The sequence below is a fragment of the Protomyctophum bolini genome (assembly GCF_963924005.1).
Source record: "Protomyctophum bolini genome assembly, chromosome: 8".
Classification (NCBI taxonomy): Eukaryota; Metazoa; Chordata; class Actinopteri; order Myctophiformes; family Myctophidae; genus Protomyctophum; species Protomyctophum bolini.
The window spans coordinates 32,449,667-32,474,713 of NC_137869.1; the positions used below are offsets into that span (position 1 = coordinate 32,449,667).

Genomic DNA, 25,047 nt, shown 5'->3' on the forward strand with positions numbered 1-25,047 from the left:
AGAGAGACAAACAAACGGACGGGTACAACGAGTACTCTGACAAAGCCCCCGACACAATGACTCAGACATCGGCAGGACATCGATGTATAGTTTAGCAAATTTCCTACAGAGATGTAATTTTGAAGTGGTGTTGCTATAAGCAGATACTGCTGGGTCACTGTGCCTTTTGCCACAGGGACGACATTTTGTTGGCCTTTAGGGGGCCGCTAGTGGCAGGGGCCCCAGGCGACTGCATGGTTGGCCTGCTGGGAATGAGCACCAGTTCTCTTTTCGTAGCGTGACACAGAGCAGTAATATCATTTGACGTAGCGCTTGTATCCAAGGCGCTTTACAGAGATTGTGCATTGCATTCACCCATTCACGCACACATTCATACACCGATGGTGGCGGAAACCATGCAAGGCACCAACCAGCACATCAGGAGCAATTAGGTGTTCAGTGTCTTGCTCAAGGACACTAACTCTGGGGGAGCCTGGGTTCGAACTGGCAACCTTGCAGGGCGCCATCCGGCCAGATCCATATAATGGACCTGGATTCTCTGCCTGGTGATAGCTGTAAAGGGACAAAATCACTTTAAAACCAAGCTTAAGAAAGTGAGACATGGCCTGGGCTGGCCTAGAGGTCTAGGCACCTATGCTGGTAATCCAGCCAGACAGTGTGTCGCAGGTTCGAGTCCCGTTCCTGACAAACTTTGCTTTGTGTCTTCCCCCCATCTCTCTCCCCGTTTCCTGTCTACTTACTGTGTATCTATCAAGGAAAAAAGTCTGAATCTTAAACTAGAAAAAGTGCCCCCCGGGGTTTTTGCAATAATCTCAGTGTATTCATAATGTTTAGTAGTGCACATACAGTTGTACACAGATCGGTGCAGTTAGAGGTGAAAACATGAATTGGCCTGTTATAGCGCCACCATGAGGCTCATTTGGAAAAAACTATTAACTGCCATTTCTTCCTCTGCCTATTGGGAATGTGTGTGCATAATTCCACAGAAATTGCATGCTGTGTTCATGATCTGAGGCATTTAGTTTGAAATGGACCAATCCTGCAAACTTTGGAAGTCAATCGGGATGGAATATGGGGATGTGGACAGGTCTGTGTTGATCACATGACTATAGACAGGGGTGCACACTATTATTTTGGGCTAGTACTCAAAGGAGCACCTGCCCATGTAGTTTGGTGCGCACAGCGGGGGGGGGGGGGGGTACAGACGTTCGTATCCTGCCACAACGTTATGCTGCTTTCACACGGGCAGATGCAACAGATGCAAAGCTACACTATAGTACACCTAGTCACAGACAGTGTAGTCGTTAAGCAGCAGTAGGATGGTCCCACTGGCAGCACCTGTCCGTTTATCTCTAGCACAACCGCGAACGTCCGACACATATACAATTAATTACTCACCTAATGCTGCCTGCAGGTTCCATATTTAATTCCAGTTTGTGTAACCTACATTGTTTAAGTGACAGTTTTCATATTGTAAATATGGTCGCTAACGTGGTTTAGCGACTAGCTCTTTGACAACTCATCCAAATAGCTTGTTCAAGTGAAACGGACTTCCTGTGCAGAAACTGCCTCATCAAAATAAGAGCCACTACTAGTTTTTATTTCTAAGTCTACTTACAGGACGTTAACATCTCATTTGAGTTCCTTTTGCTATGCCATCAAAATGTGGAACGCCCTACCAACAGTCATTAAGACATGCAAATCCTTTGACTCCTTCAAAACCGCCCTCAAAGGGCACCTACGGACGGCTGCAATTTGAAACTGGCCCCCGTAAAATCTGAATCCCCCACCCACCCCTTTCCCCCCTCACTGTATATGTTTCTTTTCCCTTTTTACCTCTGATGAGTTCCTGTTTTGACTATATAGTTGTGTATATTCGTATGTCTCTAATTGTTTTGATGAATTGAAAATGGTGGGCCCTATTGTAAACAAGTGTAATGCTTTATGAGTTTATGGTGTCGTCTACTCAGTTAACAGTTGTTGTATTGAGTTGTACTTGAAATGTACTGTAATTCTGCAAACTGTTAATAAATCATTAAACTAAAAAACTCTAAATCCCTCTCTCAGCTCTATGCCTTTGATCTACCGCGCACCAAACGTTTTGACGACACATGCTCACTGTGCACCCCTGATAGTGTATACCGATTTGCGTGATGTATGGATAAAATGTATACGAGTAATATAAAGAAATGTGTTTTGCACAAATCGGCCTCATGGTGGCACTATAACAGGCTGTTTGAGTGAAAATTGGGGCAGAGGTTCATCGTTGGCATCCAGGGAGTGTGTGTGCACAGTTTGGCATTGACCGGGCCAACGGTGTCGGAGATTAGCGGTACGCAGACGGACGGACTGACAGACAGAGTGCAAAACATACTCTCCCGGGTCTCCCCATAGTGGAGACAAAAAAGAAAGTGAGACAAGGCACATGAAAACATATATATATTATTTTTCTGATTGTTTTTTCAATGTTATGCTATTTTGCTTCCTAAACATGTCTTCTTTTAAACTAATGCAATATAAACGTTCAAAATACACATTTAGATGTATATTTTAAATTTAGTTTATTTTAGCCAATGACAGCTCGTTGCTGGGTGAGAAAATCCACCCTCTCTATTGTCATGATTACAATGCTGGTGCAAAGGACATTACCATATTTGGATCAAACCACAGTCAGCTCGAGGTCCAGACCTTTCCAACGATATATGGCATATGTTGTTGCCAAGTATTGGATGAGATATTATTTTGCGTGTCTTAAGTACCAGGTCTTATTCCCTAACTTGAGTAAACTAAAGACCTGGAGGCGTGATCAATGCTCTTTGGCCACTCAGAATAGCCAAATGGCATTGATCACGCCTTCAGGTCTTTAGTTTACTCAAGTTAGGGAATAAGACCTGGTACTTAAGACACGCAAAATACAGCCAATTGTGTCTCAAAATGGTGGATTCAAATTAAAGGTTTAGGAATCTTACAATACACAAGTTGTATTAGCTTAGTTGGAATCAACATCGATGATGTCATTGGTAGGCTAGTCTCACTTAGCTAGACAACTATTCTGCTATATGTCATATAGAGTCTGGAACTACAACTCACGGAATCTATCATTTCCGTTCCCGAAAATATATTTTAAGATATCTTTACAATTCATTTTTGTATTTCTATTTCTGCTAAGCAGCAAGTTATACATGCTTCGAATCGTTTTGATATATATTAGGAATCAATTTGTGCGGCTGTACAGACAGAAAGGAAGTGGGGAGGAGGCTTCACATCCGCTTTCTATTTTACTCCTGATCAGAGCTGATTCCATGCTCCAGACTGTATGACAGGAAGCATAATCAAGCTTTTGAAAATTGTGGGAGGCAGCAGCCTGGACACACAAGACTATTGGTAGGCAGGTTTCTAAACTGTCCATAGCCCACCACCAATGAGACACAGACCGAGGAGGAAGACTATTGGTAGACATGGTTTCTAAACTGTCCATAGCCCACCACCAATGAGACACAGACCGAGGAGGAAGACTATTGGTAGACATGGTTTCTAAACTGTCCATAGCCCACCACCAATGAGACACAGACCGAGGAGGAAGACTATTGGTAGACATGGTTTCTAAACTGTCCATAGCCCACCACCAATGAGACACAGACCGAGGAGGAAGACTATTGGTAGACATGGTTTCTAAACTGTCCATAGCCCACCACCAATGAGACACAGACCGAGGAGGAAGACTATTGGTAGACATGGTTTCTAAACTGTCCATAGCCCACCACCAATGAGACACAGACTGAGGAGGAAGACTATTGGTAGACATGGTTTCTAAACTGTCCATAGCCCACCACCAATGAGACACAGACCGAGGAGGAAGACTATTGGTAGACATGGTTTCTAAACTGTCCATAGCCCACCACCAATGAGACACAGACCGAGGAGGAAGACTATTGGTAGACATGGTTTTTAAACTGTCCATAGCCCACCACCAATGAGACACAGACCGAGGAGGAAGACTATTGGTAGACATGGTTTCTAAACTGTCCATAGCCCACCACCAATGAGACACAGACCGAGGAGGAAGAACTCCTTCAGTTCCTGCATGAATCACAGCCTCTCCCACTCTCTATGCATTTGTGCCTTTTTTTTTACTAAATGCTCGTGTCATTTCCCTGGCATGTCATAATATTCTATGTTTCTCCTCTGTTTCTATAGCAACTTTTTAGCTGTCAGGCCTTGAAAAAGCTGAGCATGCCAGATAACGACTTGTCCAACCTACCCACCTCCATCGCCAGCCTGGTCAACCTCAAAGAGCTGGACATCAGTAAAAATGGTATGGGGGAGCTTTATGTCGTGTGGAAACCTTGTATATGTCCAAAACAGTTCCTTTTGTATTACCATTTATACAGTACATTTGTATAAAAAAGTGAAAATAAATCTACAAACTTACATTGCGTGTTAACTTGTGATCTGGTAGATTAGGCTATTTTCCCTACTTTTGTGCGAGACTATGATGAAGTTTAATTTATCGAAAAACATACAAAGTTGAAATAGAGATACAAGGTTTCTGCCTGACAGTGACGTTATATGTGATGTGCTGTAGCTGATAACGTACTGTAATTGTACTGCAGCATGGAGTCTGGAGACCACCAGAGGTCCTTGGGGGGTTTTTAGGTGGTCCCTGCAGCAAAATGTGTTGATACCGTCTAAATCAGTTTAGCCACTTCAATGCTATTTTCTAAAATTGTTTTGGAATATTTTTTAAACAAATTGTGTGTGGGGGTCCCTGGCACAAAATATTTTCAGATGGGAACCACTGCTGTACTGTAATAAATATCATGTTACATATAGCATATATCTTGTCCAATTTTCCCACTAACACAACCTTCTAAACCAAAATGAATAAGTCATCAGGAAAATATGGTATTCTGTTGTATTCCTTTCTATTGTAAAACCCATTCATTAACTTTTGTTTATTCTTACTATACTTTAACTATACTTTAGCTAACCGTTTTAGCTTAAAAAAAAGACTGACAAAACTGTTTCATCTGTAAACTTGAATTCCTTCCCTCACATTTTTTCCAACTAATCTAATCTGCGCCAAGTTGACATGGTGGATGATTCAAAGAAGAGAAGTAGCATAACTGAAAATACATGCATTTCTCTCTCTCTCTCTCTCTCTCTCTCTCTCTCTCTCTCTCTCTCTCTCTCTCTCTCTCTCTCTCTCTCTCTCTCTCTCTCATATTTTCTTTTGAACAGGAATCCAGGAGTTCCCAGATAACATTAAGTGCTGTAAAGGTCTTTCGGTGGTCGAGGCTAGCGTCAACCCTATCTCCAAGTAAGACAGACTCATTCACACCATGCAGATTAACTCCTGTGAGTTACATGAGCATTTCTAATACATGTTATAATAAGCCACCTGTGCAGAAACATTGACATATGGATAATATATAATATATATATATTATTATAATAATAATAAATAGTAAATACATATAAGTTTAGTCAAATGTGTTAGCATATAATTAAGTTTAGTCAAATGTGTTAGCAGTCTGTAGTCACCAGTCCAGATTGTCCAGAACATTTTCATATCAAGGAATCCTGAATGTGTATTTGGCTGTGAACCCCAATTTTAAATCATTCATCAAGTTGTGTTAAAAATGTTTAAAAAGTCTTTCAACTTATCCAGTGCCACCTGGACACCAGTTTTGGTCCACCGAAGCCCATTATAAATTAAATAAATAATTTGTAATTCTATTGTGCATGTAATGTGCATATCATCACCTGAACACCACATTAGAGGAATTTTCTAAAGTAATTTAAAAAATATATATATATATAATATAATAAATACAAAATAAATAAAATAAAGCAAATCGTTTTGAGCTTGTGCTATTAAAACAACTATGTTTTAATAGCTGAAGTATATAATAGGGTTAAAGTGGTATGCTATATTGACTCATTTTGCTGGGGACCCCTGGAACCCCCTCAAGGACGCCTGATGGTCCCCGGTCCCCACTCTCTTTTCTGTAATGAAGTCATCCTTTTGTAACCGATGTCATATCACATAAATACTTCAGTACATCAAACACTGATGCTTTATAACCGCTAGCTGTCACCACCAGACACACCTAGACGCCTTTAAAAGTAATAGCAGTGTCAGGATTGTAGTAAGGTTCCTCTTATATCCCTGGCGTGCTGTCAGACACACAGTTCAGCTGTATATAGCTAGCTAGTACCGTACAAAGACCATACTGTCTAAGAACAAACGTCATTACAGCATATCGTCGCTGTCAGGTGAAAACCTTGTATGTCCCAAACTGTGACATGTGTCACAGTTTGTGTTCCTCCAATGGATCCAATGTAGTTTTTATTTACTGACAAATTCGTTTTCATTGGTACAATATTCACTCAACACACTTAACGTCTTTGACTTTATTTAATTTGGGGTTTTTTTTAAATAGCAAAAATAGCAGATCTACAAGCTCATTTGCTACTTTTGTGTGACACTGTAGTATGACAAATTAGGGCATTCAAGTTGAAATATAGAGATACAAGGTTTCTGCCCGAGAAATTGTGGCATTGTGCGTGTGCCTGTGCGTGCGTGTGCCTGTGCGTGTGCCTGTGCGTGCGTGTGCCTGTGCGTGTGCCTGTGCCTGTGTGGGCCTGTGTGTGTGCCTGTGCCTGTGCCTGTGTGTGCCTGTGCGTGTGCCTGTGTGTGCCTGTGCCTGCATGTGAGTGTGACTTTGCCTGTGCCTGCGTGTGCGTGTGACTTTGCCTGTGCCTGTGTGTGCGTGTGCCTTTGCCTGTGTGTGCCTGTGCCTGTGTGTGTGTGTGCCTGTGCTTGTGTGTGCGTGTGCCTGTGTGCCTGTGCCTGTGTGTGTGCCTTTGCCTGTGCCTGTGTGTGCGTGTGCCTGTGTGTGTGCGTTTGTTTTGGCGAGTCATCCTTAGGCAAGTAGCTGCTCCTAGTGGTTGTCATGGAAACATTGACCTGACTTTGTCGTGTTTTGTTCCAGAGGTTCTTCAAGGATACAAAACTAAGTAAAGTCTCTCTCTCTCTCTCTCTCTCTCTCTCTCTCTCTCACACTTCAGACTCCCAGATGGTTTTACCCAGCTCCTAAATCTGACCCAGCTCTTCTTAAATGATGCCTTCTTGGAGTATCTGCCCGCTAACTTTGGCAGGTACAGCTGTGTGTGTGTGTGTGTGTGTGTGAGAAATGCACCTTCTGTACATGATCGTAAATGCAGATAAGTTTGTATTTGGCTATGGACAGTTTGGAAATCTGCCTACCATGTTTATGTTTATTTCAACAAGATTTCAACCTTATTATTATTATTATTATTATTATTATTGCAATGGGACAATGGCTTTTATTTCAGCATGCGTTCCAGTAAAAGAAAGGCTTAGATGCCATTAGTTTGGAATCCTCATAGATGATGTCACTGGTAGACAGGTTTCGGAACTCTCCATAGCTCACCAATGATGTACGTGTACGTGCATATTAGCACGTGACGGCGTGCTAATTAAGCATAATGTAGATGTGATGGCTCTATTGAGCACTTGCCATTTCACTGTGGTGTCAGGAGTAATTTGTTCTGAGTTCTGGTTGCCGCTTCATCCAGTCAGTCATTTTCCACAAAGTGTATTGAAGCATGCTTGTCCTTTCTTTGTGCTTTCTCTGTACTGTGCTTTAATCCAGTTTCCCATTAGGTTTTGCTTTTATCTTCCCTGTGAAAGCACGGGAACAGTCCCCGAGGGAGGAACAAGCTTATTTCTGAAAAGCACAAACATGGATTCTAATGCAGTGCCAATAAGGAGGACCTGTCCACCCAATTGTTTTAGGGATATCATCTCAGCACACAAACCGCTTCCTTTTTCTCTTATATGGCCTTAACATGGCCATGCTATGCTGTGCATCCGTGCCCCAAGGTGTAAGCAACACAAAGTCAAGGCATTACTAGCGGTGCTATAGATATATAGTGTAGTGTGAAGTACACAGTGTTCATTTATTCATTCGTAAGGGCCAATACAGACTCAATCTGACGTCAGAACGAACTTCGGTTCGGACAGTCAATTCGTAGTTATATCACTTCTTTCGGACGTCGGAAGTTTATTGTCCTTCCTTTTGGGGATATTTGCACAAGTTGAATTGACACTAAGATTTGACTGTGCAGTTGGCATACTGTCATTTTACCAAGAGTGAGCTAGCATGACGAGACAAGCATGGAAACTCCTTGGAGGCCTCGTGCTGGTCAAGCGATCAGCTCTCTGTGACGGAGGAGGACCTTCTTGTTGTCGTACTCCATGAAGGATACATCGTCATACTGTGCTGTCAAGTGCTCATGGTGGTTTTGCAGGAAACGTATGTTTCCTGAATCCGTGTGTCTGCAGATTAACATAATGAATGCGTCTGACCAGGATCATCTGTCATGTCGGCCGTTATATCAGACAGACAGAGGAGACTCCACTTTACTAGGTCTTTATATAAATATTTACTATTATACAGTATATAAAATGTAGAATGTGTTCTCACTCAGTTTGTTCATCTTTTTTCTGTCTTACTATCTGTCAGACTCTCAAAACTACGGATCCTGGAGCTGAGAGAAAACCACCTGAAGACCATGCCAAAGTGAGACAGCATTTTATGCACATGTGGCGATTTCTGTATCTATGTCCCTTTATTCCCTTTATTGGAGTTCTGTGTCAGGCATGCCCAAATATGTGTTGTGATATCAGAACAAGCCAGCTCCATATATGGAGATATAGGGGTGATCAGGTCCAGAGGCCAGGCAGATGCTTTTGTGCTGGTTCTGGATAACTGGCTATCCGATGGACCAGACACCGGGCACTACTCTCTGTGGTGATGTGGAATGACACCGGGCACTACTCTCTGTGGTGATGTGGAACGACACCGGGCACTACTCTCTCTGTGGTGATGTGGAACGACACTGGGCACTACTCTCTGTGGTGATGTGGAACGACACTGGGCACTACTCTCTCTGTGGTGATGTGGAACGACACCGGGCACTACTCTCTCTGTGGTGATGTGGAACGACACCGGGCACTACTCTCTCTGTGGTGATGTGGAATGACACCGGGCACTACTCTCTCTGTGGTGATGTGGAACGACACCGGGCACTACTCTCTCTGTGGTGATGTGGAACGACACTGGGCACTACTCTCTCTGTGGTGATGTGGAACGACACCGGGCACTACTCTCTCTGTGGTGATGTGGAATGACACCGGGCACTACTCTCTCTGTGGTGATGTGGAACGACACCGGGCACTACTCTTTGTGGTGATGTGGAACGACACCGGGCACTACTCTCTCTGTGGTGATGTGGAACGACACCGGGCACTACTCTTTGTGGTGATGTGGAACGACACCGGGCACTACTCTCTCTGTGGTGATGTGGAACGACACCGGGCACTACTCTCTCTGTGGTGATGTGGAACGACACCGGGCACTACTCTCTCTGTGGTGATGTGGAACGACACCGGGCACTACTCTTTGTGGTGATGTGGAACGACACCGGGCACTACTCTCTCTGTGGTGATGTGGAACGACACCGGGCACTACTCTCTCTGTGGTGATGTGGAACGTCACTCTCTGTGGTGATGTGGAACGCGTGTGTCACATTTGAAGTCGGTGGGACGAACGGTTCTCGAGCGTGGATTACAGATTACAAACAGAGACGTTGTGGCGCATTAGATATAGATTTATCGATTATAAAGCAATTTCCAAATGAATCTCCTCTCCTCCCTCAGGTCCATCCACAGACTAAATGAATCTCCTCTCCTCCCTCAGGTCCATCCACAGACTGAATCAGCTGGAGCGTTTAGACCTGGGTAGTAACGAGTTCACTGAAGTGGTGAGGCACGCACGCACGCACTTTGTTTCATATTTAAATAGTAGCACAAGCAGTTGTCTTCATATCCATGAAGGTACCAATTTATATTGTTGGTGCTGTCTCAATAAAATGTATTAGAATGATTTGTTAGATGCTCATAATTGGAGCAATAGAACAACAGTTCCTAATCAGAGCGATGGAATAGTTCATGTATTAATGTCTGTCTGTCTGTCTGTCTGTCTGTCTGTCTGTCTGTCTGTCTCTGTCTCTCTGTCTCTGTCTCTGTCTCTGTCTCTGTCTCTGTCTCTCTCTCTCTGTCTCTCTCTCTCTCTGCCAGCCAGAGGTTTTGGAGCAGATTCCCAACCTGAAAGAGTTGTGGCTGGATAACAACTCTATACAGTGTATACCAGGGGTAAGAACACACAAACATCTCATACCAGTGGCTTCGGACGGAGAATACTGGGTTTTGTACAAAGTGAAATGGGACTAACTATACACATTGAAATTGCACTTTGAGTAAACAGTACTTGCAGTAAATGTACTGTGCCCTCCTCCAGTCCATAGGGAAGCTTCGACAGCTGCGGTACTTGGACCTGGCTAAGAACCGCATTGAGTCGTTGGACACAGACGTGTCGGGCTGTGAGTCGTTAGAAGACCTGCTGCTATCCTCCAACATGCTGCAGCAGCTCCCCGACTCTATAGGTCAGTGCTTCCCAAACCTTTTCATGTCAAGGACCCCCATATCTAAAAAAAAATCTGTGCCAGGGACCCCCAGAAGCAAAGATTTGTGTTAAAAATGTTTACTTTAAAATCTATATATTTCAAAGCTTGATAGGTAGTAGTAGCTTGATAAAAAGTAGGCCCTGTCACAATTATTATTGTTATTACATGTATTGTATTTTACCAGCTCAGTGCCTGAGCCTTGTGGTTAGAGTGTCCGCTCTGAGACTGGGAGGTCGGGGGTTCGATCCCCGGCCGGGTCATACCAAAGACCCAGTGCCTCCCTGCTTGGCATCAAGGGTTGGATTGGGGGTAAATCCCTGCGACATACTAGAGTCATGTCCAGGGGGTGTACTTGTACATCAAGCTGCCTCACGCTACAGAAACAGGAGATAGGCTCCTGCTCTATGCTCAATTACTTTTGCATAATTGTAACTATACGAAAAATAGTGGAAACAACTACAAACACGGTGTGTGTGACAATGCGTGACAATTAATTGCCATTTGAAATGTTATGGTCGTGGTTGACATACATGGGGATACGATGTAGACAATGATCATCGTGTGCTAACACCACTTTCCCCTCGTAAATGTGTAAACTTTGTGCTGTAGCAAGAGATACAGACGCCATCTGCTCAGTGGCCAATAGGTTTGTACTACTGAATGTGGAATAGAGTAGCCAGAATCTGTACTCAAGTAAAGGTATTGTTAACAATTATGACTCAAATAGAAGTATATAGAAGAGTTATAAAGTATCTATTTAAGTACTTTCTCGTTTCTTCACATGATCCGAAAATATCTTTTAAATCAGTGGTTTTCAAGCTTTTTCATATCAAGGCCCATTATTGGGGACCACCTGGAACCCCCTCAAGGAACATTGATGGTCCCTGGACCACTGGTTGAAAACCACAAAATATGAGATAACCCTCTTTTTTTTATGTTTTTTTTTTTTTTTGCGGCTTCCACCTTTATTTTTATATTTTTTATAGAGGGACAGACATTAGGCTGACAGGAAATGGGGGAGAGAGATGGGGGAGTGACATGCAGTATAAAGGCCAAGGTGCCTGGACCGCTGAGCCACGGCCCAAGCCATAACCCTCATTTGGCCTAAATATATATGTAATTTTTTTGTTAAATTAATGCTCTACAAGTTCTTCATACTACAGTGTCACTGTATGGCTTTTGAATTCCAAAAGTAACAGTTTTGGACATTGGACATACAGTAATAAGTTTTCCACCCGACATCAATGAAATAACATGGGGCTGAAGTCTATGTGCAAGAATGAAACAAACGGGAACGTGCATTGAATGAAAAATAAAGTTAACAAGCAGAATGTAGCACCTGTGAGGATTAGCTCTCTCTATATATCATCCTTTATCTCCTTCTTATGTATGTGTTTAGGAATGTTGAAGAAGTTAACAACGCTGAAGGTAGATGACAACCAGCTGAACTCACTGCCTAGCACCATTGGGAGGTAAAACCACACACACATGCATGCATGTAAACGCATGCAAGCACGCGCGCACACACACACACACACACACACACACACACACATACTGTACGCACACATGCATGCATGCAATCAAACACGTATAAAAAGAAATGATTGAAGTGAGGACCATTGGCAGGTTTTTTTTTTCCTTGTATATAATATTTGGTTTATATTATTCAAGTTTACGGTGTTTGTTGCGGTTATTTTCCTTGTCAACTGTCATTAGTTGCTGTGTTCTATTTGCTGGTTGGTGATTGGTGGGTTCTGTGTGTTGTGTTCTCTGTTTCCATGGCATTAGTCCGAAGTCCAAACAGGGGTGAGTAACAGTAGCCTGCTGGATCCAGGGGTGCGTTCAGAGACAGAAATGATCAGAACTGTTACGCAAAGCTGCTATTACAGGACTGGGCTGGTGATCAATCAATTTCGGTTCAATTCATTCATTTACATTTTTAAGTACCGGTAGACATTTTGTGTGCAGTTCTTTAGCATTTTAATTTAATTTGCCAAATTGATCAGATATGTGGCATAGGTTGAATCTGACAACATTCCTATGCCAATTTATTTTTATATACATTTCTTTAAAGAAAATCCACTTCCTGGAATGGATGTAGTCGAGCCCAGTCCTGTTTGAAAACCACACACAGACTGCGTTTAATGGAGGTTACCGTTAGACCAGAGTTACATCCATTATAGTCCATTGCAAAACTGTAATCCAATTCAATACTTGGATTACAGGTATCACTATATGAAACTATAACCTTCCCAACTAGACACTAGCGTAGGACATTTATTAAGGGACACTTATTCATGTTATACAGCACACTGGAACATTTTGTCTTCTTGAACAAGTCCCTGGCTTTATCCTTAATCGATAGTACTGTAGATCCAGAACTCTCCCCCATCTCTCCTTTAATAATAAGCACTATAATAGTAGCATCCCATTCTTACCCCGCTCGCTGCATAGATATTATTTAGTGTGCTATTTAAGTTTGCTATATAAACCATTAGCTTTGTAATTTAATCACAACCCATAGTAGAATCCATACTTGTATCTCTACATTCTTAAATAAGTATATATATACATAAAGATACTGCTCTTTTTCCTAAGTTCTTATTCTTGACGTTTCAGTGAGGATATGTATACGGATGGTGCACTGCGAAGTCAGTTATGAGAACATCATTTTGGGCTGTTTACCATCCTCAAGTGCAGTTATTCCCTCATAACTCACCTGCTTCAGGGCATATGTTCCCACTTATACCAAGTCCAACTTGTGAAGTTTCTACAATTGCCCAAAAATATTAAACATGACATTAAAAAGGTTCTCCAAAATAGGGATACAACAATGTCCTAGATTTTGCGATAGCAAATGATGATGTCTTGATATCAACAGTTGGCCTGTGACGGCATCTGCAATAGGTATTCCAGGCTGAATATTGTATTGTTTTTGTTTGAACGGCAGCGGAGGGACCTATGATCAGGTTCACGGCGATCACATCGCGTGCAGATATTTGTGTACATACGCTGATCTTTACAGCATCCGTCCTGTAAGAAACCTTAGAAGATGTTTTAAAGATCAGCTAAATTGAGCAAATATCTTCTGCACAGACGGTGATCGCTGTGTGTGGACACAGGCTAGAGACAGACTTGCTGACGTGCGGTATGTCCTGTTGCTGCCGGCTGTGTTCACTCTGCTGCCGACACTACCCTGCTGACTTTTATCGTGTTGCATTGTTGTGGCTTATACGCACTGCTAATCGTTTTATCTCTCCCCTTTGTACCGTCTCCTTCCGTGATCGCTGCTTAAGTGTAAAATTGAATCACGGCCATAATTTTGTCATACAATGTCTGTACCAAGAAACAAAAGCTGAAAGTTATTATAATGCCTAACAAAAGCATGTCACATTAACCACAAATGGGTGGACTTTGCAAGCTAGCCGGAGCTTTATTACGGTGTCATAATGTTATGACACACGAATAGGAAATGAAAAGATAGCTGTGTCCTACAGATTTCAGTCATCCTTCTTTATATATTATTATATTGTGATAAATATTGTATCGTGGACTTGTTGTTGTGGTATTATCGTATCGTGATTTTTTTGTTATTGTTACATCCCTTTTCCGTATTAATTCATTCATTGTAGTTACTGTACAGTCATGTATTTTTGTCCAACAGGTGTCGCTAATTATACAAAATGGACAACCACCCGGAATTAGAAGTAGTCTACTGTACATTGTACATTATGGTGTGTGCGTTGATGTTTATTTTTTATTTATCGTTATTTAATTTTTTTATGCTGTGAATAAATTCTGCACATCTGACATTAAGTAACACTAGTATAGTGATAGAGAATGAATGCACCCCCACATGATGGGTCCCAGCCACATGGGCCCATGTGGCTGGGACCCATCACGTGGGGGTGCATTCATTCTCTATCACTATACTAGTGTTACTTAATGTCAGATGTGCAGAATGATTATGATTATACAATAGTTACCAACAAAACAAAATCAAAATAAATTCATATTGCGAGGCAATTCACTATCAAAATAATAATGTTTCGACCTCGGTTTCCCTGTAAATAGAAGAGTTCATTTGACGAAACATTTATAGTCCCCGTTGATTCAAAGTATCTGCGCTCTGAGGCTCCGTCTCATCAAAGCCAACCCGGTGCAGTGGGAGGAATTCAAGATGTGCTCCGGTGTACGACCGATCTACAAGCTTACAATGCGTCGCCACTGCGACGCGTTGTGAAGTTGCAGATCAGCTATTTCCGTTGCCCTAGTAGTTGACTTCGCTGTACTGACTTTTCTAAGTTATCGAGGTCTTCTTTTGGCAATGCAACTGCATCATATCTCTCGCTGTTCTTCTCCTTCTCATCCTTTTCTTCCAACCATTCATCGCAAGTAAGTCCACCAAATGAATCTAAATTGATAATATAATCCATTTCTGAGCGGGGTAGTGGCTGTTTGTTGTTTTTGAGTTTCCCTCCTCCAGTAGGCTAGGACAGCGCGACACAGGCACACAGCTGTTCCATATATGGTCTAATCAGGTGCGGACTGCGGAGTGATTCATTATGTGATTAGGCTCAGGGCTAGGTGTTCCATCATGCACCTGGTTTGAAGCACGGATAGATAGCTATTTTAACCAATCAGATTGCTTTGTGAGCCTTCGTCTGAACTACAGTATAATAAGTCTTATGTCACTGTCACAATGACACAATGTCACAGTGACATATCTGCCCGGCCTCTAGGTAGTCTATTGTTATTCTCTTTATATTCCCGGATTCGCCCCTGCAGGTAAACACATATTACTGTAGAATCTACAGTAATATGTGCTTACCAGGCTACAGTGTAGATGGAAGCTACTGATTCTGCTCTAACTTGAACTCAGTATTGCTCCACTCCTCTCCTCTCCTCAGACCGTATGGTGGCCCAGATGGCCCAATCGTCTGGGAACAATAACAGCAGGCTAATGTAATGTTAGCCGTGACAGTACATTAATGTAGAATGGTTGTCTCATTAGCATTATCCTGCTGTTTGCACACTGCCAGGCTAATGGCATGAGCGGGTCAGGGCATTCTGCTTCCATGGATATAGCAATGGATTTTCCAAACAAAAGGCTAGAGAGCAGTGTTTGAGATCAAAGATCACACAGACGGCCTTGATCAATCTGCCTTATCCTCTGGTCTTGACCCATTATAACACCTGTTGGGGTAGTTGTTGCTATGTAAAGTATATAGGAACAGGATTTAGAAGGCGTTTTTAGAATGGGCACCAGATCATGTGGCCCTATCCAAATGTTGATGGTACAGATTTCAACTAGGTTTATACTAAGCTTAACTATATTTAACATATCTGTCACCATTGCTTTTATTTCTTTAGTCTGTTAAAAAAAATACAATAGAGTCCTTTCTCAACAAGCACCCGTGTCCACCTGTCCTGTGCTCTCATTGGCTGTAGCTAGGGTGACTAGATCCCAACTAACCAGATGTGGGACAAAGAGTGTGTTTGTGTGGGACAATGTGGGACACATGCAGGTAAATAATGTGTATACGGAAACAAAAATAATAATAATAATTTCTATTCCTCAATTAGACATTTCTATTCTGCCCCTCACATAGCATCTATATGCTTTGTCATCTGGTTGATTCAGTAGCACATAATAGGACTATGATGATAATAACTATAATAGAACTACTATGCAAATAAAATAAACTTAACATAAATGCATTTAAATGAACTATTATTGGACAAACAGGACAATAGACCAACCAACCAATACAACTGGAGTCACTGGACAATTCACCAACCAACCAACCAACCAACCAACCAAGGGGCTTTGATTTGATGTGAAGGCATGAATAACCAATACATAAATGTTTTCTTTATCAAAGTATCCTCCTCCTATAACAAAGCCAACTACTGCAAATTATTTTGAAATTATACAGGTAAAATAAATAAAAGATAAAATAAATTAAACCAGAAATATAAATCAAAATTGGTCAGCATTGGAAGCAACTCATAATACATTTAACTGTAAACACACTTCTCCACCATAGCAGCACAGCCAGGATCACCTTTTAGGTGTTTATGTTGTCCATTACAAGTCTGAAAGTCTCTCAGTTGTACTGTGTGGTAAACACTATACTAGTTATTTCAGCTGCTGTTACCTTTTCTTCTTGTTTTGGTTTTTAGTACAAACGTGTCCATGCTCCGTGAAGCCTCCTTTTGATCATCACGTCGCTATATTCACCTCCTCCATGTCACTGAGAAACGACTCTAATTACAAATGTCACAGAAGACTCTTTCAATATGCCTTGCACTGCATGGCGTCTTCACCCACGGATAAATAGTTTTCCTGTGCTTGTTGTAACTGCACTTCATTTTCTTCCCCTTTCTCCTCCATGTTTTAGCTAAGACGCTAAATCGTTGTACTGTGTTTCGTGCGTTGTTTTGTTTTGGTGGGTGTACTGTACACTAAACTATCCGCTGCCGCAACGCATTGATTTGATTTCCCCCTCTCTGCCCGGCTGTTTGATTGACAGCCAATCCTACCTACCTACACACACACACACAGTCACGGCCCGCCCCCTGGCACTGTCATAACAGCCTCTGCAGCTCCGCTGATCTCCCACAGTACAGACCCACAGATAAAGCGCACATTTGAAAACTGGAGCCTGTCTATCATAATGCGGGACAACGTCTCAATTTGCGGGACGCATGAAAAGTCATTGAAATGCGGGACAATCCCGCACAAATCGGGACATCTGGTCACCCTAGCTGTAGCTTGTCTCTGCCCTCCCTGCTGGTAACATTTCAATAGTGTGTGTGGTGGATCTGTGACGCAACGGCGAGTGCTCGGATTATACTCGGATTCCATCAATGAACAGTTCACACAGAGTTCAAAACCTTTGAGAGCCATCGCTGATTTGCCTCCGATCTGGGGCTGTAACTCATCAGTCTGTCTGTCTTTTGGACGGTAACGATGGTGTCAGGAAGGTGCAGTATTGTCCTTTCCTTTTGGTCTGCGCTGGTACTTTGGGTCTCGGCCACTTGGACGGCTCTCTGCGGACAGTGTATTATCTCGGTGTCGTGACATTAATATAGTTATGCAGTCACCCTCGACTTCATAAAGTTAAAATGTTGTCGTCATAGTTTTTTGTTTTTTTGTTGGCAGAGATTCTGTGACATTATCTTCTCTAATGTACTCTCTATCTCACCTCCCCCTCTCTCTCTCTCTCTGTGTCTCTCTACCAGTCTGTCTCTAATGGAGGAGTTGGACTGTAGTTGTAATGAACTGGAGTCGCTGCCTTCCACCATCGGTTACCTGCACAATCTGAGGACCTTCGCTGCCGACGAGAACTTCCTTACTGAGCTACCCCGGGAGGTAGGGAAACACACTCACACGGCCGCACGCAGTCACACACACACACACACACACACACACACACACACACACACACACACACACACACACACACATGCCACAGAAGTGAAGGGGAAATAACTGAAAACCTGCAGTGAAAACTACAGCGCTGTGTAGTGTAATTCACTGTATTGTTGTGTTTCAGATTGGTAACTGTAGGAATGTGACGGTGATGTCACTACGTTCCAATAAACTGGAGTTTCTGCCCGATGAGATCGGACAGATGACTAAACTACGGGTCCTCAACCTTAGTGATAACAGGTAGGCCTACAAATACACATGAGCATGCACGCACGCGCGAGCGCACACACACACACACACACACACACACACTTTGTTCATGAGAAATCCTGACTTGCAGACAGTCCCCTTGAGACTCTCACCAAAGCATTTCCCTCCCTGCATGTCTGTCTCTAATGGGAATACTGTAGCAATATTTTGTAAACACACATTAACAGTGCCAGTTAACCAGACATTATCACTTTGACTACTGAACCTGAGTTACTCTAATTAATTGACTGTAGAACACTTTCCCTCCCGTTCGCAAGTTGCCCGAGTTATGTTGTTTAATCCTTGTTTTAAGTCATATGGGCAATCCACCAAACAGTGGGATAGGAGACACGTTTTGATGACATCATTGCAAAAAGGTCTGTCGCTCCGGCGTGCAAAAATTGAGTCCGAATGAATTACAATGGTGGGGGTGGAGCAGTGCAGAGCGCTTCCTGCACCTGTTGTTGTCGGCACTTTGGAATATGTTTGACCGTCCACTACGACAAGCGATTACACCATTTTAAAGTGGAATTTCATGACAAGCAACTCAGCGGTCAGCGCAGTGGCTCTTAAAACACGGCAGTGAAACCTGAAACCACAATCATTTAATCCCAGCATTAAAACTGTTAACTGCAACAAAGCTTTTACATGCATATAGTCCGTAGTTTATCAAGACCTTCCACATTCTCGCCGGACACAAATAGTTTTTTTTCGCAATTTGATGAGGGGACCTTCTTACCATTCCCAATGATAATATCCTGAAGAATATTGACCCCTGGTCACTTTTGAGCAATCTACCATTGGGCAGGCTAAGACAATTGACCCCTCTCATGTACTGTATCCCGAGTAAGGTTCCTGCCATCAGGTAGGGGGGGGGGTCCATGCGTGGAGCTGTAATAGGTACAAGTTAGTATTCCTTTGTCCCTCTGTCAATTACACTCCTCAATGGAGGGCAGACAGTGGGATAGAAGGTACAAAATAAAGTGACTTTGAATTGAAGAAGTGCTGCACACAGATGAAGCTCCTGGTGGCTATACTTTCTCTTTAGTAGTTTGCGTATCACTTCACACTTGACACTAGCTGTGTTTCAATCGACTGTTAGCGCTATATAAACCTTGCTGATTTAATATGCAGGAACAGACCATATGGATTTTACAACGCATAATGTCTCATTTTAAAAGCGAAGATTAAAGAATTTAAAATGGAAATAGAGCTAATCCGCTCGGGCCTTAGTTGGGTGTAGGCTCTCAGGTTTTCGGTTCTGAAAGTACTGCCTCTAAGTACACGGTCCTGATACACCAGGAGGAGTGCAGTCTGTTCCTACAGCAATGCGAGAGTGAAAATTCACAGGAAAGACATCCTCCCACACTTTATCCACTTCGGGTCGTCTGGAGGAATAGGTTGAGTTCTTAGACAAATGAAAAACAGAAACAGTTCCAAAATCATGGCACTGTGTGTCTTTAGGTGTGAAGAACAGGTCACTTTCCTCCCTACCTTCACACACACACACACACACACACACACACACACACACACACACACACACACACACACACACACACCACCTGTGACAGTGGTCTGACTCTGTGCTCATGGTTTACTGTTACCATAGGAATGGATGAGTGTGTTTCCATGGTGACGGGCTCATCAGGCTGTTCTGTGGGTGGGTGGTAGAGAAAGACTGCTCTACCTTTTCTTTCATTGCTCTCTCTCTCTCTCTCTCTCTCTCTCTCTCTCTCTCTCTCTCTCTCTCTCTCAGATTAAAGAATCTACCATTTACCTTTACCAAGTTGAAGGACTTGGCAGCTCTGTGGCTTTCTGACAATCAGGTACAGTGCTGTTCCCTCCCACACGCTCACTCAGGGAGTCAGGGACCAGTGTATTGAAGCAACATACAAAAACTCGCTATTCCATTATTCTTAATACATAAAGCAGCATCTTGTTTGTGACATAACACAGATGATAGGATCCAACAGGAAGCATGCACATCTCCATAAATTCTACAGGTGCTGGTCAAAGATATACGTACAATGAAAAGGAAGGGATGTCCGCACACTGTTTCACTGCTCCCAGGGACATTTCTTTATTGGTACAACGTTTCGACCCGTGTGGGTCCTCGTCAGGTATACCTGACGAGGACCCACACGGTTCGTCGTCACATTGAACGGTTGTTATTATTTGCCTGGACGATGAGAAGCAGTGGCCGGCGCCATTACAGCAACCGCTGGGCTCCGTGCAATAAGCGCCGTTTTGACCAGAAATGCCACCTGGGAGGGGGATTTGGAGACTAAAGCGATTGAAAGTCTAAGCTAACAACAGATAGCCATCCGAAGCTAATGTGAGTAGTATTTCCACTAGAGCGAAACACATTTATACAACTGAATAAACTTAGCTAGTATTTTGGCAGCGTCGCTTCCCGACAAATAACGCAGACTACGTTTTTTAGCGGGTGAAAAGGTTAAATTGCAGGAGAGACAGGTAGACCCCTCTCAGTTGAACAAACATTCTGCTGCAATGATCACCATAGAATCAGAATATAGAACCCTTTTTGTTTTAACCAAAAAATAAATATCACTAACCCTTTAATTAAGTTATCACTCAGGAGAATGTAGTGTGTAGACTGGAGCACTTACTGTACATTGCAATCACTGCTTCATTCATAAATATAACATGTCTAGTCATAACTAGTCAACTGTTTTTAATCTTTACATGTATGACCCTTGTCAGTGGTGGGAATTAACTATTTAATTTACTTAAGTACTGTACTTAAGTACCATTTTAAGGTATTTTGTACTTTACTTGAGTATTTCCAATTTCCAATACTACTATACTACTATACTTATTTTAATTACTATTTACTTTGTAACTAGTAACGCTTGTATATTGATTTTAGTTTTTTCAAATTATTTTTATACATCTGAAAACTTGAAATGGGACATTCTGCATAATCAGTACTTTTACTTTTGGTATTTTAAGTATATTTTGATGCCAACCCTTTGTACCTTTACTCAAGTACATTTTGAATTTGGGACTTTTCCTTGTAACGGAGTATTTCTATATTGCAGTATTGATACTTTTACATGAGTAACACATTTGCGTACTCTTTCCACCACGTGCCTGTCACTACTAACATGCCTGCTCATACAGTCCAAGGCTCTAATCCCGCTGCAAACAGAAGCTCACCCAGAAACCAAACAACGGGTCCTCACCAACTACATGTTTCCCCAGCAACCTCGGCATGATGAGGGTATCTACAACCATTCTGTGTTTGTAATGTGTGTGTGTGTGTGTGTGTGTGTGTGTGTGTGTGTGTGTGTGTGTGTGTGTGTGTGTGTGTGTGTGTGTGTGTGTGTGTGTGTGTGTGCGCGCGCATGTAGATTACCAATAAAACGGTTCATAACCATGTTCTTTTTTAATCCTCATATCTGTGTGTAATTTCCTCAAATTATCGTCCCTGTCGGGTGGAAACAACTGTTATCTTTTCAGGATTCAAATTAAAAAATCTGTAGCAGATCTGCTCCTTTTGATGCTGCCTGTAGTATGATCAAGGAGGGCGTTAAATGATGACACCCAAAACGTTGGAATATGGAGATGAGCGGTTTCTGCCCCACACCAGCCTCATACTTTTAACACTACCATACTGTATATGTGTGTGTGTAACGTCCCAAAGCGATACTTTACATTATTACATGACAATGATGACATTATTATTTTATTTTATTATTTCATTTATTTATTTTTTACTTTGTGTGTGTGCGTGTGCGTGTGCGTGTGTTTCAATAGATTACCAGTCGGACAGTGACAGTTTTAATCCAACGCTCTGGGAGGAGCAGCGACAGCAGAGGATGACTGTGGCCTTCGACTTTGAGGACAAGAAGGAGGAGGAGGATACCTCTGGGAAAGTCAAGGTCAGCCCTCTCTCTCTCTCTCTCTCTCTCTCTCTCTCTCTCTCTCTCTCGCTCTTCTATAGGTCGTCAGAGGTCAGAATTATCTCCGTAAATAACAACGTAATTTGAATGTCTCTTGAGTGTGTAAATCGTTGCTGTCAAGCAGAAATCTCCATATAACGGTACCATTAACCATTTGTGTTTTTTTGGTAAATGAATGCCCTACGTGATCACCCTAAAGCATCAAAGGTAGCAGCTTCACAAGCTCCAAACGCTGCTCTTTTGAGCTTGTTGATCTGATACTATTGCTGTTTTTTAATTTGAATCCTGAAAAGTAACAGTTTTGGACATCTGAGGTTTCCACCTGACAGAGATGATATACTTTATATAATAAGCTGTCAGCATTTTTTTAACTTTATTGTGTCGATAGCCTACATATTCAAACAAATACATTTGATACATTTACTGTTATTTAATCATATTTTACACTTTTGTTTGTGTGTGCGCGTGTGTGTTTGTGTGTGTGTGTGTGTGTGTGTGTGTGTGTGTGCATACATGTGATCCTTCACCCATACAGAAAGGAAAAAAGAAAAGAGGAAAAAAAGGACCCTATACATAAACAAAAAAAGAGCTGTCAAAGTTAATGCGTTAATAACGCTTTAACATGGCGAACATGGCAACTGCAGCATGCATTAATAACGCATTAACAAAATGCTATTCTATCGCCACTAATTATTTTATTGCCATTAACAAATGAATAAATAAATACATTTCCATTTGGCCCACGCATAGTTTAGGACACAGCACTCTCTATGCCCATGCGCATGTGCAGTGGCATGTAACCACAGATTCATAACTTGTAGATTTGTTCAGTTGTAGTAGAAAACTATAACTAGTCAGGGCAGTTCTGCTGTTGTTTTCCGTTTAGAAGAATGTGTGACTGTGTCACATAATGCATACAGTGGATAAGGATGCCTATTTATTTTATAATGTATATGTTGTGGCTCACAATAGGCTACGTAACTTCTTAGCACAGTGTGCTAGTATAGCTGCTATAATGCTAGTCCTCGCGAGAGCAAAATGTGCGATCGCGTGTTGCTGCATACAATATTTGCTGTGGAATTCCATGGCCGTAGTATACGATTACGATTAGAATACCAACCCTAACCCACAACTCATTCGTACTGAAACATACCACATCTATTTCTAAGCAAAATTCCTAATAGTAGATTGGTATGTGACAAGAAGGTCACAATATCCTTCATTGAAGTCCTAGTTCTCGCTTTCCATTGTTTTTTGTCCACTTTATTTGTTCATTTTGTGTCATCCTGTTTGAAGTCCATCATTTCAAAATGAATGTTCTAGTGAACCTTTATAAGTATAAAGGTGGACACTACATCATTGTGTGAGTACTCATATTACTAAGGTTAAATTGAGCAGACCATTATACCAACCTATACCCTTTGAGACACACATACGTGTAATTGAGGGCGTGGCTGAGTCCGACATTGTCTTGGAGGTGCAAACAACACGGGTATAAATACTGAGTCTGTGGGACAGATCGTATACGCCAGTGGTTCCCAAACCTTTTAGCTCGAGACCCAAAAAAGAAACTAGTGACTAGTGAAACTAGTGAAAATGGCAGATCTACAAGCTTCGCGCCGCATTGTGAGCCTGTAGATAAGCTATTTTTTGCTACTTCTTAACATTAATTTGTTCTAACATTTGTTATTCTCATTTATGGAATTTTTGATTTTTCTTTGATTTCTTCATGAAATTACTGAAAAATAATTGATTAGCTTCTATTTAGTTTTTACATTTAGCTTTTTTTGGGAATGTTTTTTGAAAATGTTTTGAAATAATAATAATTTAAAGCTAAATAATAAAATAAAGGGACCCATAAAAATGTCTGCAACCCACAAATTGGTCCCCACCCACTGTTTGGGAACCAGTGGTATACGGTTTGAGATATCTTTATTATTTTCTCGTATACAGTGAGATATTTTCTGTCCAAAAAAGTATCGTAGTGTAGGGACCTGCAACATGAAACATGACAACAGAGATCTTGATCAAATGTGATAAATACCTATACTTGTTTGCATCTCCAACACACTCACGTGTGGTCGATTCCCTTCCCCTGTTCGCACGTACTATGGCATGATGTCACCGAAGCTAAAAGTATCTGCTGCAGCCTGTTTGTATGCTAACGCAGTACCTTCTGAGGGTTTCTGGACAATATTTGTCACTGTTTTGGATTGTTAATGGAGTTCGAATAATAAACTACATTTGCATAAAGCAAGCAGATTTTGTCCACTCCCATGTTGATAAGAGTATTAAACACTTGACAAATATCCCTTTGAGGTACATTTTGAACAGAATTTGCAATTAATCTTGATTAACCTCGGATGCCAGCCTTGCTTTGTCTGAAAGAAAGCCTGGGGAACATTGAAATGAAAAGTGGATAGAAGGTGGCGGTCGGCTGACAGTATGAGCAGGAGCTGTTCTAGCGGGAGAGGGGCTCAACCAGGTGTGCACATCAATTGAGTCCACATTAAACTACTGCTCAATGAAACAAACATGGCGAGTCTTGGCGACTGCAGCATTTAACATTATGCCAACAAAAGCTGTTAATTGTTGTGTTTGTTTGTGTGTGTCAGAAAAGTAACAGGACTGTGGCTGCCACGCTCATGACTCAATGCTAATTGAGTAACCGCTTATGTCACTGTGTTGCGCAACATCTCACCACTATTCTGCTAACATTGTTTACTTCTCTCACTCAGTGCTTCTGTTCCATTTCTTTCACGAACGCGCAACGAACAGCTCTCTCATTACCAACGATGTTGTTGTGCCATCATAGTGAAGATTAAATTAATCTGTCAGTAAACGAGTTAAACAGGAATTTCAAATCGATTC

The 25,047-nt window shown here is 42.0% G+C and overlaps 1 protein-coding gene across 2 annotated transcripts in view; it reads left to right on the forward strand.

Annotated features, from left to right (window-relative positions):
• The window catches only part of lrrc7 (leucine rich repeat containing 7), a gene marked incomplete at both ends in the record, with an annotated part of 78,254 nt that overhangs the window by 27,150 nt on the left and 26,057 nt on the right, over positions 1–25,047 (forward strand). Inside the window, 14 exons of one of the 2 annotated variants that reach the window (XM_080770067.1) lie at positions 4,198–4,315; positions 5,242–5,320; positions 7,075–7,164; positions 8,556–8,612; positions 9,792–9,855; positions 10,172–10,246; positions 10,392–10,536; positions 11,957–12,029; positions 12,349–12,366; positions 17,809–17,938; positions 18,123–18,238; positions 20,007–20,076; positions 21,395–21,494; positions 22,031–22,155. In XM_080770067.1, coding sequence (XP_080626193.1) covers positions 4,198–4,315; positions 5,242–5,320; positions 7,075–7,164; positions 8,556–8,612; positions 9,792–9,855; positions 10,172–10,246; positions 10,392–10,536; positions 11,957–12,029; positions 12,349–12,366; positions 17,809–17,938; positions 18,123–18,238; positions 20,007–20,076; positions 21,395–21,494; positions 22,031–22,155 — 1,260 coding nt within the window. The remainder of the gene's footprint in view (positions 1–4,197; positions 4,316–5,241; positions 5,321–7,074; positions 7,165–8,555; positions 8,613–9,791; positions 9,856–10,171; positions 10,247–10,391; positions 10,537–11,956; positions 12,030–12,348; positions 12,367–17,808; positions 17,939–18,122; positions 18,239–20,006; positions 20,077–21,394; positions 21,495–22,030; positions 22,156–25,047) is intronic. The other variant, XM_080770066.1, reaches the window with a different exon arrangement.